The following is a 20,551-nucleotide window of genomic DNA, read 5'->3' as shown; positions in this document are numbered from 1 at the left end:
CTGACCGCTAGGTGGATAAATTTAGGTTTTTATTCATATTTTTTTTAGGCTAGCTTTCTTTGGCAAAGATGTACAAAATAAGTGGATCTGCAATTTTTCTTGAATTAGCCGAGCTGTATCTTTTTCTTCAAAAAAGGTTAGTATCGCCAAAAAACGTAGAAGTAAAGCTCTGAAATCTGAAATCCAATATTAAGAAAACATGACGGTTTCAAATCCAATTTCAGAACGCTGAATATAACCTGTAGAATTTAAAAAACCAAATTTAAACCAAACTAAAGGCTGAGATCTCAAAATTCAGAATCCAAAGTCCATTGCATGCGATTTAATATACAATTTATGATCCCTAAACCAATATGCAGAATTTCATAGTTTGGTGAATCAAAATGGCGTTAAGAGCCAGTTCGCGAGAACCGCAACCATCTTTGCAAAGGAGGTTGTATCGGAGTTCTCCGATTGAGCTGAAACTTTCAGGGTTCGTTCATCTATACAATGAAGCAATATTTCGCAAATTCTCATACTTTTTGAAAAGGGGTAAGTGGGGTTAAAAAGGCTGCCAAAATTTTATGTCCAAAAACTGCTAAAACCGTAAAATTGCTATACTTTTCAGTAAACTGAATCGATCTTTCTGAAAATTAACATATTGAATATGTTAAATGACGGTTATTGGAAGTTGCGTTCGAGATTACATGATAAGAAATTCGCCAAAAAGGTGATTTTCACACCTTTTTCTCTTATTAACAGATCTGGGTTCGAAATCCAAACAACAAGTTTTGTAGTGCAACTCATTTGATATTTTAAAAAAATGCACCGTTATAACATTTTTTTGACCATAATTTTGAACCCATTGTGCGAGAAGCGTAATTCCGTTTTGTGTCGATGTTCTTCAATTGGGTTGTAATTTTCAGGTTATGTTTGTTCATGCAATAATGCAATAGTTTGCACAATTTGAGGTTTCTGAAAAATTGGATAGTGGTGTAAACAGGCCTTCCAAAATCATGTGTTTAAGAACTACTCAAATCGTAAAATAATTAATCTCGGCTTACTCTCGTTGTTACACGATGAAACGAGAGGTTATTTCTGGAACCAACAAAAAAAGAGAGCCTCGCGATACTTTTTGTTCAGCTTTTTTTTTTTCAAAAGGTGTTCAATTTTTGGAGATCCTAGAAAAAGACCTTTTTTTCCAAAAAAAACTGTGTTCTGGATGTAAAGTATTACTTTGTTAGAACCTAAAACATTATTTGGGAAACCTGAAGAAAAGGATTCTATTGTGCTGACATTTTTTTCCGGATTATACGAAAAATTCATGCCAAAATAGTTGGATTTCACAAACATGCTTTAGATTTTCTCTCAGATTCTAGAACCAGAATCGTTTTTTCGCTAAAATGAATATTCTATTCTTGAAATTTGGTGTTGTGTGAAGTGAAAATTTCACAATCATGAACAAAATCCTCATCACGAGCGGCAACACTGGCTGATTGCTCATTTCACATATTAACAGAAATTAATTTTGTGATCCAGCAAATGAAACAAAATAATGCAGGTAAAAATCCCGCTTTTACGTTTGTTTACTGAAAAACTATATTTCAGTCTTTGAAGACTTTCCTTTTCAGAGACTGAAATGAAGTTTCCCCGCAAGCAAACGTAGAAATAACGAACTCATTGAGCATTTTACGCACTTCCGAGCTGGCTAAGGGCATCAAAGTTCATATGAAAGGTTAAAAAGACATATTCTTTCATATTTATCCTGTTAAAGCTCTGGTTCAAAACCTGCGACAGTCAGTGCGATCCATAATCCGAAAAAGAGTCACTCATATCAATTTTTACTTGGAGATACGTGGCACGTAAAAAACGTGTGAATTCCTGAATCCGCTTGAAAATAAGTCGCATATATTTGCCACCAACAATTTTGGTTTTTTCTGCTTGTGAATTATAAATTGTGATCAGGGGCCAGAAATAAAGAATAAAATTGGGTGAAGTTTATTTTTTGCCTAATTTTCAAAACTAGAAGCTTGATGAATCAGTATTTTTTTCAAATTTTTCAGCATTTGTTTGGTTTTTTTGCAATCTATTATCTATCCCTCGAGCCGGAACTCAAACATACAACGTACCTCAACACCAGCTAGGAGGTTTTATTCAGAAGGTAATAATTGAATAATTGAAGTACGAAACTTGACTTCTCTTTTCAATTTACTGGAAACATAAAATAAAACGATCTCATAACATTGCAGAGATAATATTCAATTCTTTTTTAGCAAACATGTATGCTGGAAAACAAGTGTCTTCTAATTAGTATTAAAATATTTGATTTTTACTTTTTGTAAGGGTGTCGGATAAAAGTTTGGAATCGTCACGGAATTTGATTTCATCTTATAAAGCAGTATTTGCTGTGAAACAAAAAAAAAACCGGTAAGGACTCGAATTCTGCTTTACATGCGTTCCTATACTTTTTTTTCGCCTGCTTCGATATTCCAACGCTTATCAATATATGTATTTTCATGGTAAATTTGGCCTGTATGGACTTATCACTGCGACCAGAAACTTTTAATCTGTTGCTAAAAATCAGTTCATTCGAAATACTGTTCTAATTTAGACACGCCATCTCGCTGATCAAGAAGATTTGTGTCACTCTTGTAACAGTTAGCGATTTTTAGATTTTTTACCTGCAAGCTAATCGATAACACTGGTCCTCAAGCTCAAACTAGAAAAAATAGAGATTATAGGTTTTTAGCCATTCCTGTGAATTTTGGTGCCCCACAGCCACTTACATTTTTTTTGAGACTTAAATGAGTTTTCTCGTAAACATAACATTGAAGCGACGAGCTCGATGAGCAACTATTATGCGAAGTCTCATGTAAGTTTACGCGTTTTGGTAATGGCTAGGGACACCAAAATTCACAGGATGGGTTAAAAAGCTGTAATTTTTCTAGGGCAGCTATTTCGAGTTTTGGGGCAGCTCTTTTTAGCTATTGAAGGCTAGTGTTATCAGCCAATGGCTTTTTTATCAAATTTTTCAAAAGGCTTCAGGGTAGTATTTTTTTTCACAAAACTTTTCAAGAGAATTTTCAATGAAAACTGCGAATTTAATTTGGCTCCATTAGTGGTCTCTTTATAAATACTCTTTTCAATGTCTGATTGGTTTGGTCCTAATTAGGCCCCGTTCCGTCTTTTCTATAATTTCGTGAAAAAAAATAGTAACATCGGAGCTTGAAATATCAGTCCAGTTTTTATTTCTATTGAAAATCGTCCTTAGAATCACAAAAATCTATATTACATTCAAGAAGAAAGTAAAAAACAGCACAATTTTGGAAAAGACCCTGAAACCCCTTGTTTTAAAAAGATTTTTCCTGTAGGTATAGGTTACACTGATGTAACACTCTACTTCTGCTTGGAGGAAAACTGTTCTAATGATGTTTACTTTCCATTTTTAGCTACAACCCTTCCGGTTTCGTATCATTTTGTTATTGTTTTTGCTACTATTTTGGAGCTCGCTATTATCACGAGCCACACATATCACCACAAATCCCTCTCGTTTCCCTCACAGCCACCCCAGGTGCTCGCACCTTTCGCGCGATCTTTAACATGCAGTGAGCAAAAAAAAAAAAAAGAATCAGCAACACACAGAGCACACACATCACCTTTCTCCTTGAGCACGGTTGGGGGGTTGAGGTTGCTGGTAGGGTGCAACAGCTTCGTTCCGTACTTTTTAGTAGCTCGCTAGCAACCCAACGATCATAGTAGGCACTTTCCCAACGAGCCGCGCCGCTTTGCTTTTGATCCCCGTGCCTCTCTGTTCCTGCGGTTTATCCAAAGAGCAGTCAGCAGCAGCTTGTGTTTACACTGATTGACGTAGGCAATTCGAGCGGCTTAGTGTACGTAGTTTCTAGAACAGCAGAGCAGTCGAACGTGTTTTCTAATTAGCATATCAGCTAGCACTTTCACAGTATACTATAAACACAATAAATCCAATCCAAGTGTGCGGGGAGATCGATTTCAAGCCTCCAACGCACACGGAAGAGTACAAACAGTCCGTAAAAGTCCAAGGACAAACGCTGCTCCCTTGCGCTGGTGCCCGCCGTAGCCCAAAAATGTGTCCGTTCCGAATATCCTGGGAGAAATTGTTTCACTCACTTAGGTTCTTGCTTAGTTTTAGCACTTTGTTTCATCCTGGTAGTCCGACCGCGCCTCCGGCTTCCAGGGATAATTGACAAACAGTCGGGAAACAACAACTGATCGAAAACGCGCGTCAACCAGCGAGAAATCCTCGACTGCCTAGTACAAGTGTATTCTAAAAGAAATTTTTAAAATAAAACGGCAAGACGCGAACCGTCGTCACTCGGCACAAGACCAACCAAAGTACCAACCAATTCACCCAAAAGATTTCCCTTTACTGTCGCTTTCATTGAGAATGAATAGGTGATGTACCACCACACAGTCTGACCGACCCAACAAACATTCCGGTCCCGGCACTTTTGCGGAGCAGACAACGACGACGACGACGATAGCGGCAATGGCAATGGCGAAACAACATACCCGGAGAGAACTTGGCCGGTTTCCTCTCTCTCTATCTCTCTGGCTCTTGTTCTCGGCTCGCTCAACCGGTCTATCCTCCACCAGTCTCACTTTGGGAACAAAACATGTACATAAAGAATATCCCGGCTGAGTGGTATGGTGTTGTTCCATTGGATCGACCGACGACCGGCACAGGCCGCCGAAGGGGGCGGTGTGGTGGTTTCGGGAGCACTAACATTCTACCAACCCAACTATCATTAAATAAACCCGGGAGTGGCAGTAGTGTGGGCACTCACTCACCACGCACGCTAACCAAGCAGGGCCAGGATCCGGTGCAAGTTTGTAGTGGAAAGAATGTTACTTTTCTTTCACTGGGAAAAGCGAAAGCAAACCAAACGGAGCTGCAAATCGTTGCAAGTCTTTTACTCTTGTTTGTTTTCGCTTCGCGCGATTGCATCACTGCACAGTGGGGGCGGCGCTGTACAAGTGCTGGTCAAGCAAGGAGAAAAATGTCTTTATTACCGAAATTGTTTGGGTTCCAACTACGAGAAGTGTGAAAATAAAATCTAATTTTTGAAGCTGATCCTTGTTTAAATTTTTTTCTTTGAGGCTTGTTGACTGTATGATAGTTGAAAAACTGAAAAAAACGTATTCTACCCTCAATGGTAATAAATTCACAAATGGCCAACTTAAAGCCACCACTTCGAATTTTCAAAGGCACAAGACTCGGTAACAGTTAATGTGTCATCTGTGAAAACGTTATTTTATGTTTGCTGCGGTGAAGCAAACAAAAAATAACGTTTTCACAGTGAACGCATTATCTATTTCCAAGTTTTGTGCTTCTAAAAATTCGAAGTGATATACCGTGGGTTTTGTACATCGTCAGTTTCGTGCGGCGGCGTATGCTCCTAGATCGAAGCGTCCTGCAAAGGGCAAAGTAGGCTCGATTTTCAGCTTAAATACGTCGTTGGACCTCCTTACTTGTGTTACTGTCGACGGTTACCAGAGATCCCAAGTATACGAACTTCTCTACCACATCGAGTTCGTCGTCGTCCATGATCACCGTCCGTGGGAGGCGAATGTTGGTTTCTTTCGAGTCTCTTCCTTTCATATACTTGGTTTCAGACGCTTTCTAGTCCAACTCTTCTAGCTTCCACTTTTAGTCTGGCGTTGATTGCCTCCGCCGTCGCTGAGTTTCTTGTAATAATGTCCAGGTCGTCTGCGAAGCCTATGAGTGGACTATCTTTGCTGAGAATCGTGCCTCTCGCTTCGATGCCCTACCGTCGGATTATACCCTCAAGGGCAATGTTAAACAATGTGCAGGATGATCCATCTCCTAGTGTCAACCCTCTGCGCGCTTCGAAGGGATTCGAGAGTGTTCCCGGCACGCACACGTAACATATCACTCGGTGTAAGATAGCTTTGATAAGTTTATCCGGAAAACCGTATTCGTGCATTATGGTCTGTATCATACACTGCCTTGAAGTCCACGAAAACCTGATGTGAGGGGACGTTGAACTCCCTGCATTTCTGCAGGATCTGCCGGAGAGTGGAAATTTGATCCGTAGTAGCGCTTGCTTGTGTGAAACCCGCTTGATACTGCCCTACGAATTCTTTCGCTAAAGGAGAAAGACGGTGGAGTAGGAACTGGGAGAGAACTTTGTAGGCAGCGTTGATCAGCGTTATACCGCGGTAGTTGCTGCATTGTAGCCGTCACCTTTTTCATAGATGGGGCATACCACTCCTTCCATCCATTCCTCCGGTAGTCTCTCTTCCTCCCAAATCCTAGAGAGTACCCAGTAAAGTACCGTTGCTAGTGCCTCTTTGCCGTGTTTATAGAGCTCTGCCGGTAGCCCGTCCTTACCGGCGGCTCTGTTGTTCTTAAGTGACTGTTTGATCTCCAGTATATCGGGGACTGGGAAACTACTGTCGTATGTAGGCACACCAAGTATAACTTCCATTCTGCCTCCTTCCGTTGCTCCGCTATTGAGGTGCTCATCGAAGAACTGCTGCCACTTTTCAACCACCTCGCGCTCGCTTGTGATCAGGTTTCCCTCCACGTCCCTACATATATCTTGACTCGGTGTGTAGCCTTTTACGAGATTGGTTCACTTTTTCAAAAAAACTTGCGTGTATCGTTAGGCCGAAACAGTTGCTCCAGCTCATCACGATCTCTGTCCTCCTGCTGACGCTTCTTCCTCCGCAGAATCGTGGTCAACTCATTTCGAGCTCGTCGGTATTTGGCCGCGTTCTCTCTTGTGGCGATGCACAGATAATTTTTCCAAGCTCTTTTCTTCCCCTCCATCGCTTGCTGGCATTCCCCGTAAAACCAGTTGTTCAAAGTCTTCGATAACTGCACACACGAGCGAACTATCAGTGGCCACGGGAAACGTATTGGCGATTTCGGACAGTCTGAAAGGAACACAACCTTATCGTACGGTGGTCAAAAGCCAAGAGAGCGTTTAATCTTCAGAATTTCATAGTGAAGCTTAGGAGAGCAAAAAAAGCTTATCTCTACGGTATGTGCTTATCTCTCTACATCGATTTATTAGAACAAGAAAGGTTCCCTCTAGGTTTCGTATTACAAACTAATTTTATAAGATGCTTCAATTCTGAACACCAGTCATTTGTCGGCTCAACGTTACCACACCTAGTGCCGCGGTTGCCCCATTCATCGTCGATAGTCGAAGCACATAACTCTTCCGTGGAAGGTAGTGCCTCATCGAGAAATACCGTGGAAAGTTTTGATGCACATGTACTGCTACTAAGTGGTAGTCAATTGAAAATATATGGCTGATATGATTCGCGTTTTATTCTCATCAATAGCAGCGTTTTCGATCGACAAGTACTTCAGCACTAACGGGCATAATTTCCATTATACAGCAAACGATTTGTTTGACCTACCGCGAGTTAAAGCTCAGCACGAGATGAACGAGACTTTGTCTTCCTCTTGACTTTACCTCCTTTGACACGCAAATTCGATTGAACAGAATAGTAAAAACCCAAATTAATCCACCTAGCAGTGCAGAAATCTTTGTTATACGAACTATTACTACATGTAAACTTATTTTGCCAGTAAGCCATAAATCTTTAAAATTGAATTAAGTAGGTAGTTTTCCAGAGGGTTAACCAAACACGATCATTGAATCAAACCTCGAAGTGGTTTTCACGTAAAAGTTATCACTTGAGTGTGAGCTATTTTTTCGACCCCAAACCATTTTTTTCAATACTGGCTACAAGCAACTCAAGAATTTTCGACATGATCGAACGTGCAGAAATTTAGAACAGCGAATATGTATGTTAATTCATTGCAATACTATTGATATAATTCCTCATAATCCAAGTTTTATTACCATAATGGCTTGGTTTCAAAAATCGCAAGACCTGAAAAAAATGATTCTAGATTATGAATAAGCATCGAATATTTTCTACGAACTACAGCAATCTTTTACAAACCGGTTCTCATGAAAATATAGTTCAGAATTATTCAGTAATACGTTAAATGCATTGTTATCAGAAAAACGTTGCTTGAATCTTACGTGTGATTATTTCAAAAAATCAACATAAATCGTTGTAAAATCTGTAAAGATCAAATGTTACAAATTTTCATTGAAATTCATACAACTGCTGTCGAAAGTTTTCAATTCAGTTCTATTTCAAATGCATTATTTGAACATGAAGGTTTTTCGCAAGTCTTACGGATTTTGGCTTCTAATGTACTCGAGAACGTAACAAGTTAGGACACATTACATAGAGTATGAAAATTATGCACAGTTGTCTTTTACTCTCAGTTTCCTTTGGGAAATGAATAGCGGTTGAAAAACAGAGAGAACGAGAGAAAGAGAGAGAAAAGAAGATGGATAGAATGAAATTAAAAAATAGAGAGAAATGGACCAAAAAGTTAAATATTCCAGGTCTAAAAATTCTTTTGTAAAGATTCTAAAACTCAAGCTGCCAACACTCACGAACAGACATTGCTCAGTTCGTCGAGCTGAGTCGGTATGGTATATACCCCCGGAGCTTGGATCTATTTTGCGTTTTTCGACCAATTTTATAACCTTTGTTTAGTATAACAAAAGCAAAACAAAAGTGAAAAAGCAAAATTCTTGATACGGCACGAGTCACCTCAGCGAACGAAACACGTATAATTTCTTAAATATCTACGGAGAGGACTAACGCAAAAAACCAGCCGGCGCAGCGTAGGTGATAGAATGGGGGATTCAAAAAAAAATCAGATGGACTGCGTGACACATTGTTTTTACATATACAGATGAACATTATGTGAGAAAGTACAATAGTTTTTCGTCAACTGTATACCATCAACGAGCATACCGATGAAAGTATTACCTAATGTGACAAGAAGCAGAAGAAGCTTCGTCGTAAGGAGAGTTATGCCAGTGAAGTTCAGACTTTCGTACGTTTGCTGTTGCTGGAAAGCTATTAGAATTATTACATTCTAAGTGAATTCCTCCTGCAGAGTACAAATTACAATCGATACTTCCCAAGACCACAAACACGTTCTTGAAGCAATTCTGGATTCTAGCAGTTCTAGTTCTATCAAGCGAATGAAGAGTGACATAAAAATCCTTAGAAAAGAACGGGTTTCCACAAAATGTGATCATATTTTATTATCAAGCTGGTTTAAATTGTTGTGATTGAGTCATTTGGTAATGTGTAAAACAGAAAAAAACCACCAGATTGGTGCATCTATATAAATCGAGCAAATCAACCAGTGTGATGAAAGCGAAAAAAAAAGCTTAAACAAATTGACCTAAAACTAATACAGCTTTTTAACCATTCCTGTGAATTTTGGTGCCCCCAGTGTATGCAGAAAAAGGCGTCAAAAGGCCGTAGAGTAATTGCTCGCCGGGTTCGTCGCTTCTACGTTGGCTTATGGAAAAATTCTTTCAAGTTTCTGAGAAAGTTACCTCTACTAGGGGCACCTAAATTCACAAGAATGGGCTAAAAGCTCTAATTTTTCTTTTTTTTTTGTAGTTGGAGCTCTAGAGCAGAACCTGTGTTTATCGCTGTAATTTGGATATAAGAAATATACTGTTAGTAATAAGAAAACGAGAATCATTCCAGATAATATGAAAAATGGCAATTCACACTGAACAAAAAAATTATCAGACTTGCCCGGGTAACAACACTAATGGCACTTCGAAATCATTTATTTGAATTGGTCAATGTTAAACCACTTGCCAAAATATTGCGGGTAGGAAACGGCAAAGAAATGTTTCGTTTTCTCTTCCAATCTGTCGTCTACGAGGCTGCTCCCTCACTGAGAGCTGGTTTATATTAGATTATTACGGACACGTAACTGAGCTCTTCAAATTGGCTATGAATTTTAAGCACTTTACGAATAAAAAAAACAAAAGATTACATAAACTAGAGTAATTTGCTCGCTATCTAACGAGACTGAAATCCTTTTTCTATCTAACGAGACCAAAATCCGTTCATCGGCAACAAATTTATAAGCATCTGAAATCTTTCATTCTGCCGTTTCACTTAATTCTGGATTTACTCGGGTACTCAAGGAAAACGTTATTCTACGTCAAAAACATAAAAACTCAGAGGAGAAAAAAAATCGGTTTTAGCCGCTATCAATCTTTGACTACAAAGTAGATTTAGGAAAATAGTTGAAGAGGTTGTTTGTAAGACACGACCACAAGTTAACGTAGAATTATGACAGCCTGTCCTATATTAATGTATTTCTTGTAATACGTTTAGGAATACGATCGATATGTTCTTGTGTTGACTCTGTTGAAAGAAACAAGAAAAGAAAATGTGTTAAGTTATTTTTATATTCTGTAATATTCTGTTGTCCACATAGACAACTTAGTAGCTGATAAAGTTCTGAAAACCGTAGCAAATGCTGCCAAGGCAACAACAGAATGAGAGTCATCCCACTCGTCATGCAAACGGAGGAGAAATCAGTTTCCTAACGCCCCAGAATCAGTTGACTGTACGTGTAGTAGGTTTTTCTGCTACTCGCCAAAACATGGCGGATAGTGGTAAAACTCAATTTTATCCACAGAACTACAAAATGACGATCACTGTAGTACTTAGATGTGGAGAACTCATATTTTACTACTACAATTAAAAACAGCAGAAACAGGCTCTTATATAGTCCAAAGAGTGCTTTCTCTGCAAACTAGGTATAATATTCTATCCGACCGTGTTAGAGAAATTGAGCATTATTCGACCAATTAGTACAGTGTTAGCATAACCGTTATATGCACGATAAAAAGATACTCTGACATGCTCGACGGGTTACCCGGGTACCGACAAATTGCAACTCTTGTAACTTTGACAGGTTTCATCCGATTTTAATGGTTTTAGAACTAACAGATTCAGCAACTTATCTACCTTGAAATCAGAGCCAGCGGTGCCCCGAAAAAATTTCTCATTTCTGGAAATCCGGTTTTTTTTTCGAAGATATATTTCGAAACTTGGGCTTTTTATGAATATTTAATAATATTATTGGTATAGTTACAATTGATACCTCATATGAGTACTCACGAAATCGTAATGATTTCCAGAGGCCAACGATCGTATTGGACATTTTGAACATCAAATGGCGACTTCCGGTTTCTGGGAATGAATCAAAATTGGCCGAACACCATCGAATATGGGTATTTCCGAAATCGGGATATCGGCTCAGAGACCTGAAATCAACTTCAGGTGCTATGTTGAATTTCAAGATGGCGACATCCGATTTTTGGAAAACAAGTAAAGTTGGCCAAATACTACCTCATATGAGTAGTTTCTGAATCGAAATGATGTCTAGAGACCTGAAAACGACCCCAGAGGCCATTTTGATTATAAAGATGACAACTTCCGGTGTCTAGAAATGAACCAAATTATACCTAATATGGGTATTTGCGGAATCAGTATGATGTTCAGAGACCGGAAATCAACTGCAGATACCATTTTGAATTTCAAGATGGTGACTTCTGGTTTTAGAAAAACAGCTAAAGTTGACCAAATACCACCTAATACGAGTATTTTCGGAGTCGAGATGATGTCCAGAGATCTGAAAACGACCATAGCAGCCATTTTTAATTACCAAAATGATGACTGCTGGTTTCTGGAAAAATAAAAATTACCGAACACCACCCAAGATGGATATCTTCGGAATCTAGAGAATTCCTAGAGCCCGGAAGCCAGTTTCACACGTCATTTTGAAATTCAAGGTGGCTACTTCCGGTTCGTCTGGTTTCGTTTTGAGTTCTCTGGGTATCAACCCGATTTCGTAAATACCTTTCTTGAGTGGTATTAGGCCAATTTTGGTTCTTTTCCAGATACCAGAGGTCGCCATTTTGGAATCCAAAATGGCGTCGCATTCGATTTTCGATTTCTGGACATCATCCCGATCCTGAAAATACACATATTGGATGATATGTGACGTTGTATTATTTAATCGTTTGGAAACCCCGTTGGAATCTGTTCCGGCAGGACCATTTTGTGGGCCGGTGGGAAGTAATTTTATGAACTTAGAACCAATAATTGTAAGATTTTGTACAAACATTCATAAAATTCCTCAGTTTCAGAACGTATCCCCAAAAAACGGACTCCGGCAACGAGAAAATTCTCTCGGGGCACCGCTAAAATAGGTTTCGAAGTAGAGATGCTACTGAATTTTTTGGTGCTGGAATTATCAAAATCGGATAAAAATTGTCAAAGTTACAACAATTTCAATTTGTGGGTACCCGGGTACCCCGTCGGGCATTTAAGGAGTAAAAAAATTCAACTCCCCCCATCGAACCCCCTTGTTTCTACATAAAAACCACTATTATCAATAGTTGCCTTTTAATGAGCTTTGAGATGTCACAGAGTCTTATAACTTTTGATTGCAATGAAATATGGAATTTCGTGTTATGAAACCTGAAAAGATACCCGGGTACCCCGTCGAGCGTTTGTGTGTTGCCAAAATATGCCAGCTTTTCACTAAAGGGCCAGTAGGCACTGCTGATGCCGCCGCTTGCCAAAGGTAGCCTTTTACAGAAGGAAGAGTACCGCTGAAGCTGTTAGTACACCCGCTGCTGGTATTTTCTGTCGCTGCCACTACTGCTACCTGCTGCTACCTGGTTAGGACCGGGCGGATGGCCATCCACGAGTGAACCGATACGTTTGAGCAGAAGCAGGCTGCGCTAAAGCTTAAATAGTGCTTTCTATAATAATAACAATTTATTTATGATGCCGAGCACATTAACGGCTATTTGCATCTTACTCAAATATAAATTTTACAATGAATTTAATGATTCATAAGAAAAGTAACTTTAATCTATCTAAGTATAATATCAAATTTGATTATAAAGGTAAGATTCTTTAAGAAATTTTAATAAATTATTTACTCTATCAAAATTATCACTCAAACTTTGGCTATCGATTTTATGTTTGGCTCGCAAAATTTCATATTCTGGACAGTGCATAATTATATGCTCGACGCTTAGTGGCAGATTACAAGTTAGGCATTGAGGGGGCTCTTCTCGCTTAAAAACATACTCGTGGGTCATTTTTGTATGCCCAATCCTGAGTCTGGTAATCACAACTGAATCTTTTCTTTGCAAGCAATAGGAGGTGTTCCAATGCGACACATTAGATTTGATCGATCTTAATTTATTGTTTTCAACATTTTCCCAGAGACGTTGCCATTTATTTATCACAGCTCGTTTACAAGCTGTTATTTGATCACTGTGTGTTTTGGTTGTATGTTTTAAGGGCAGGGCGGTTGCTTCCTTTGCTAGTTCATCGACAATTTCGTTTCCTCGTATTCCTTTGTGGCTTGGAATCCATAGAAATCTGATAGTTTTGAGTGTCTGTATAGTATGTTGCAAAAGTTTGTGTATTTCTTGTATCAATGCATTTTCCGAAAAAGGATCTTGTATCGCTTCCAGTGAGCTTTTCGAATCCGAAATAATTTAGAATTTATTATGTAAATCGTCTTTGATGGCATATTCTATAGCGATTTTTATTGCAATAAGTTCCGCTGAGTAAATTGATGTTTGATTGGGTAAACGCATTTGCGTTTGATAAAGTCTACTGAATACAGCACAGCCAACGTTACTAGCAAGCCTTGAACCATCTGTATAGATAAGATAAAATCCATCATATTTAGAGATTCGTTCCAGGAACTCTTTCTGGTAGATTCCAGAAGATGTATTTGATTTTAAAGTCTTGCTCATAGAAAAATCTACTTTCAGTTCTCCAAAATTCCACGGGGGGTTTAGGTGGAACCCACGGTAGTAAATATCTTTAATTTCTAAATTGTATGTGGAGCATAACATTTTGAATCGCTGTTCTATAGATTTGGAGTTTTTTGATGAGGATGAATTATGACGATTAGATAGTTAATTGAATAACACATGATCTGGTAATGCCATTGATTTTATTCCGTATACTAGTGTGTGAAGATCTCTTCTGAAAGATAAATTCATCATACCTGCATCACAAAGTAAACTAACGGTCGGACTTGTACGAAATGCACCTGTTGCTAATCTAATACCCAAGTGGTGAACTGAGTTCAGTTGTTTCAACCGTGTATTTGACGCCGAGTTGTATACAATGTTTCCATATTCTAGCCTTGACAAAACTAGTGTGTTATGTAAGGTAAGAAGTATTTTCCTATTTGACCCCCAGTTTGTGTTTAATAAAGTGCGGATTATTTTTATGGCTCCCAGAGCTTTAGTTTAAGCGTGTTTCAGGTGTCGATCCCAGTTTAACCTTCTATCAAAGAACATTCCCAAAAATCTGTGGGTATTTACTACCTCAATTTCCTGTTCGTAGAGAGTTAAATGAGGGTTAGTATTGCAGCTTGTTTTACGACAGAAATGAACAATTTTTGTTTTGCTGACGGAAAAACGAAATCCTGTAGTTTCACTCCACTTTTCTAAGTTATTTAAGGTGGACTGCAAACGCTGTTGTATTTTTGTTAGGCTTGATCCGGACGTATAAACTGCTACATCGTCCGCAAACTTGTATTTCCTAACACCTTGCGGAATACAGTTTTTTAAAGTGTTCATTGCCACTAGGAATAGTGTCACACTGAGCCTTGTGGGACCCCATTTTCTTGTGTAAATTTTGGTGAGAACGTATTTCCAATTGCTACACGGAAACTTCTATCTTGGAGAAAGTTATGGATGAACCACAGCATGTTACCTCTAACTTCGTAAGAGGAAAGTGTTTTCATTATATTGAATCTCCAGGCAGTGTCATAAGCCTTTTCAATATCGAAAAAGATACACACCAAGTGTTCTCTTTTATGAAAAGCTTCTTGGATATCATTTTCTAGTACAGCTAAGTTGTCTATTGTACTTCTATACTTTCTGAAACCCGATTGAGTGTTATCTAGTAAATTATTGGATTCAATGTACCACATTAGTCTACGATTTATCATTTTTTTCGAGGACTTTGCAAATGCAACAGGTTAATGATATTGGACGATAGTTTGCGGGATTTAACGGAGTTTTGTAGGTTTTTTAATTGCTATTACAATTGATTCTTTCCACTGTGCCGGAATCAAACGCTGACTCCATATATTATTAAATACCTGCAGAAGATAGTGGTGTGCATTTATTGGTAAATTTTTGAGCATATCGTAGTGTATATTATCTGGGCCAGTGGAGGAGCCCTTGCAGCTTTTCAAGGCGATTTGTAACTCTTGCATTGAAAAATTTGCATTCAAATCACTTTGAATAATTTCTTCAAAAAAAATTATGTCAGTATTTTGTGTATGATTTTTGTATTTAATAAATTGTGGGGAATAGACCGAGGAACTAGCTGATAACGAAAAAGTTCTGCCCAATTCTTCAGCAATTGCATCTGGTGAGTGAATCAATTTAGAATTACTTTTGAGGCAGGTTATTCCTTGAAAATTGGTTTTTCCTGATATCTTTTGTACTTTAGACCAAACTTCTTTTATTGGTGTTAAATTATCGATTGATGTTGTATACTTCTGCCAGGACCAAGGATGGAAAAACTCGTATCGCATAACAATCATTCGGGTATCATTTCTGAACGTGCTATTTATAAGCTTTCAATCCTAGCAAACCATCGCTATTAAAAGTTACACATTCTCAAGCTTGCAAGAGACAACTTAGAGCAAAGAAATATATGGTAGCTTTCTTTGATGATTTTGTTTCAGTATTGTCTGCTTTAGGCGGAGCGAGCAACATATAGCGAGTGTTTCACGAAAGAATCGTAAACGATTGCACTCAAGCGATCGCAATGATTCTTTCAAATGTTGGTTGCTTGTAGGTGTAATTCGGCTACTCCACGTCGTGCTTTCACCGTGATATACCACGATGGTTCTTGGTGATTTCAAGTATCAGATGCTAATGAACCATGCTACAATTTCTATAAGCATTGATGATCAGTGATGGAAACGAAACGAATATGATGCAATCGTCGTTTATTCATCACTTGTGCACTTCACGAAGTGTACAGGCCGGGACTAAACTTGAATCCTCTCAACCCATAATGAAATGATGATATGGCGCATAGGTTTCTGGGAGAAAACAAACACATGACTACTAGACTACATCAGCTCTGAGAAGCGATTCGATCGTTGCGTTTGTCTCACCATAGGCCGGTAGTCAGGGGAAGAAAGGATAGCAACAGGAGAATATCATGTCACCTGAACAGCAGCAGAGGTTGGGTGCGGTGTGAGGGAATGTGTGGGGGAAGTGACTACTTCGGCAGCGGTTGAGTTTAAGCGAGAGTAGGAGGGCATACACTGTCATTTTCTTTCTTTTTCTGACAAAAAATCATATTCATGAGTCAAATGAATAAGGATATAACAAGTTCTGATCCCTCTGTGTAACAGAGACGAATAACTTCATATACCGAGTTGTGCACTTTGAGAACCACGTGTTGTGGTGTACACTAATGAATAGAAATATATCGTAAAGAGGAAAACAAAGAGAGTGCACCAGCACCGATACTTTGTTTTTTGCATACTGACGACGATTTCAACGTATCTTAGGCTTGTTTTATGTCTATTCATTAATCGCTAGAGGTGATTTTTTTCCTTCGCTGTTGATGATACCTATTTGCTCCGGCAAGCAAACAATTGAACGCAATCTAACGTTCATTTGGATTCATAATTTTGTATCACTGGCGATAATATCTCAAAGCTTCTCGCGATAATGTTGAATGCAAGTGAACTTGGATACAATAAATACTATCGTGTTTGAATCATTCAGTGTCCTTCTAAGGTATTCGGAACTCTTAGAAGCGAAAAACAATCAGCAGCGTTTCTATGGAAAACTTGTACGCGAGTGGAAATAGTTGAACGATAACTAATAAATCAAAGAACACATTTGCATGAAATATTGCTAGTGAGTGAACTTTTCCATGCTTGGCCAGGAGTGAACTTTTCCATGCTTGGCCAGGACTCTCGTTGGTGTTGCCTAATAAGTCGTCGGGCTCTAGCTTTTGCAAGTTTACACCCAACGCAAACGGGGAATATTTTATTACTTTTGGGCATTTTTTTATTACTTTTTGTGTCTTATGACTGCGCATAATACACAAAAAGTAATAAAAATTATGACGGTCACACGCTTGTATGTGTTTCTGCAGGAGAACATACAGCCAAGCACCGCAATGCATGTGTTGGCAAGACTTCACTCGCTGCATTTGTATTGATGCAACGATCTGGTTCATTTTTGTCTCTCTTCATCCACACGTAATCAGAATCTCAACCGTCAACCTCAAATGTCCAATTAGAAACACTTTCGTTTCGTCCCCCAGTGTTTACTTGAAATGGAAATATGTAATACTGTCTGACCAGAGTTGCCGAAGTTGCGAATATTGTTCTGGATGGGCACGAGTTTTGTATATTCAAACAGGTCCAAATGAGTTTCCATGAACCAATGATTATGTGCTGTAAATAGCTTGCAAGAAAGCGAATGTTTTTATTTTTCTCTAACGCAGTTTACAGATCGTGATGTCGTTTTAAGGCGCATTTCAAGTCTTTGAAATCATCAACGTTTGCATACTCTATGACGGGGAAAATGTTGCTTGGCAGCTCTTGTCATATTTTTTCGCTACTCCGTATGCATACAACAAGCGAACTAATACACGCCCACCGCATGAATTGGAGATTGAAAAAACTTGTAACATGTGCAACTTATGCGACGGTGTGTGATTTTTTTTGACTTGAGGTGGAAAGGGAGCATTTTTCGACAGAAAAAACGTTGCATGTGGTTGAAACGACCATTATTAGATAGTCGTACTCTCATAACACGTGCTAAATATATGACAGTATGTGTTGTTACTTGACTGGGTAAGAATTTTGTTGCTTTTTAAGTAATGGATTTGTTACCTAAAAGGTAATTTTGCGCTATTGCTTCTAAAGTAATAAGGAAAAGTTTTGCGTGTATATTTTGTTTCAGATTCAGTGTCCATTTTTTGGTTAAATACTCTTAATGCCTTATTTCGTGCGTTGATGCAGTTTTGTATATCTTTACACCACCAGGGAGGTTTGCATTTCTTTACTATGCTCGATGTCTGGGGAGTTGACTGCTTTGCTGCGTTCGTAATGCTTAAGGTAAGATGATCGAGTTGGCCTAATGGTTCTATTGGAGATTTTTCGTTCAAGCTAAGAGTTATATTAGTCTGGTATTGGTTCCAGTTAGCTGAAGAAGTTATCCAACGGGGGCGTCTTGTAGTATTTTGCATTTTCGAGAGCGGTGAAATTATAATTGGAAAATGGTCACTCGAGCATAAGTCAGAGTGAACAGTCCAACAGAAATGGTTTGATAGGCATGGAGTACCAAATGAGACATCAATGGCGGAATAGCTATTATTTCCCACACTGAAATGTGTGGGTGAACCATCAATAAAGACGTTCAAGTTCCAGTCGTTTATGATTGATTCCAGCATTTTTCCACGGGTACTGTTCTGTCTGCTTCCCCACATAACATTGTGAGCGTTGCAGTCAGTGGTTATGAGAAATGGAACACTTATTTATTGTATAAGATGATCTATGTCTGTTCTTTGGGTTTGTTGGTCTGGGGGTAAATATAGTGAAACAAGTGTAAATTCAAGTGGGTAAAACATGTTGACCGCCACAGCTTGTAAGTTTGTGTTGAGATTCAATTCTTTGGTATGGAATTCGTTTTTTACACATATGGCTACACCTCCTGATGCCCGCATGTGAAACTGATCAAGTTTATAGAAAATTGAATAGTCTTTTAGCGTAGGTGCCCTAGAGTGATTAAAATGACTCTCTTGGATGCATATTGCAAATGGGTTGAAATCTTTTATAATCAATTTTAGCTCGTTGAAATTATTGTAAAATCCATTAATATTTCATTGTAAAATGCAATTTTCCATTGTGGTTGTGTTGAGTAAGCCAAGAGGTTTGAGCAATTCGAAAAACTAGATGTTATCTATATCTATCTCATCGACAAATATCGACTGAGATATTGCTTGCGATAGATTACTGAGGTTTCTAATTGAGTTAGTAGTGTTAGGATCAGTTTTATTTTCGTTTATTCCGTAAATCATGTTGTTAGTCGTGTTAGTGGTACCTGTATTTATCGAACTGTATCGTGAGTCATTCTGAAATTGAGCTTCTGTCTGCTGTTGATGTCTATGCTGTGTAGTTGAAGTTGCATCTAGTGAATCGCTGCTGTTAAAGTTGCGTGGGTTACGTTCGGTTCTCTCTGTACGTTGGTCTCCAGTGGGGTTCTCTGCTTGTCTCTCGTTGTTGATATTGTTTCGAATTTTGAGTTGACTAGAGAACAGTTCTCTCAGCTGAGGTGGATTTGGGTCTGGTGCTTACGATCTTCTCTTTTGTCTTGCTTCACGATAAGTGATCTTTTCGATTACTCTTAGTCGCTGGATCTCGAGTTCATCGATGTATACTGGACAGTTCTTAGATAAGGCGTGGTGGTCTTCCAGGCAAACAACACACGTGGTTTTTTGTTGGCATTCAGTCTTACCGTGGTATAAACTGGCGCAGTTAGCACAAACTTGATTTCCTTTGCATTGATCCTTCTTATGGCCAAATTTCAGACAGTTCATGCAACGCAATGGAGGTGGTACATACTGTCGGACTTTACAGCGATGAAAACCGGCATCTATGGAACCAGGGAGGGTTCCGAGATTGAACGTTAGAATGAATGCTCCTGAGTCTTCATACTGATCACCCTTACGGCGCTTGATTCGTTTGACATCAATAACGTGTATGTCTTTCATTTCCTCGACGATTTCCTGGTCGGTATGCATGTTGAGGTCTGGGCAGAAAATTGTTCCACGTGTTGTGTTTAGTGTTGGATGTTCCTTTATTTAAACCTCTATTGTTTTGCCAAGTTTGGTCTGCTTAAGTAGTTTTACTGCCTGTTGTCTGTCTACGGTTTTTAGTAGTAATCCGCCTTCTTTCGTTCTGGTGATCGAAACGTTTGTAGTAATGCTGTCTATTGCTTTCCTGATGAAAAATGGGGAGACAGTAGTCATTGTCTTTTTTCCATCGGTACGGTTTAAAAAAAGATAGCGTAGTCCATTGTGAGTTGGTATTGAATCCACTTTCAATTGTTCCGTGAACTGGTATTCTCGTTGCGTTTCTCGTGTTGCCGTTCTTTTGTTTCCTTTGTTTCCTCGATTGTTTCCTTTCGTATGTGTCTGTGTCCAATCCAAATCTTGTTGGTCCAAGTTCAGGCCGTTGAATCTGGATCCAAAGGCCCAAGGCGGATCTCTACCGCCTGAATCCTCCGTCATGTTTCAGCGGTCACCCCTGTGTAGCTACTTTATTTCACTCCAATCACGTATAAAATCTTATAGACAATATGGAAAAAATCGGTTTCAAGAGTTCCAATCAAACGATGTTTCTCTCTCGTGAGGTAAAACCGAACTGAAATAGTGCTTTCTCGGTTAACTAGCTACAATATTCTGTCGTCCGTGTCAGGGAAAACCAGAATTAAGTGACCGATCAGGAGTGCGGTTTAACAAGTATTGCCAATTTTCAGTAGTACAATATTCGAACAATTGAACTACAATATCTGCGTTCTGGTGGGTGAAAGAATGAAATTAGTTG

At 38.8% G+C, this 20,551-nt stretch overlaps 2 protein-coding genes across 3 annotated transcripts in view; both read right to left on the bottom strand.

Moving 5' to 3' along the window:
• LOC129725070 (ecdysone-inducible protein E75) overlaps positions 1 to 4,489 on the bottom strand; it is a 184,246-nt gene extending 179,757 nt beyond the window's left edge. Inside the window, exon 1 of one of the 2 annotated variants that reach the window (XM_055680473.1) lies at positions 3,631 to 4,489. The gene's annotated coding sequence lies outside the window, so the exon portion shown is untranslated. The remainder of the gene's footprint in view (positions 1 to 3,630) is intronic. The other variant, XM_055680472.1, reaches the window with a different exon arrangement.
• A 14,807-nt stretch (positions 4,490 to 19,296) lies between these two features.
• Positions 19,297 to 19,746, bottom strand: LOC129720586 (uncharacterized). The gene has a single exon (XM_055672073.1). It carries the CDS (start codon positions 19,744 to 19,746, stop codon positions 19,297 to 19,299), a length of 450 nt encoding a protein of 149 aa, XP_055528048.1.
• Positions 19,747 to 20,551: the final 805 nt, after the last annotated feature.

The sequence above is a fragment of the Wyeomyia smithii genome, chromosome 2, assembly GCF_029784165.1.
Source record: "Wyeomyia smithii strain HCP4-BCI-WySm-NY-G18 chromosome 2, ASM2978416v1, whole genome shotgun sequence".
Taxonomy (NCBI): domain Eukaryota; kingdom Metazoa; phylum Arthropoda; class Insecta; order Diptera; family Culicidae; genus Wyeomyia; species Wyeomyia smithii.
The sequence above is the reverse complement of the archived record's forward strand: the minus strand, read 5'-3'. Positions and strand labels throughout refer to the sequence as shown.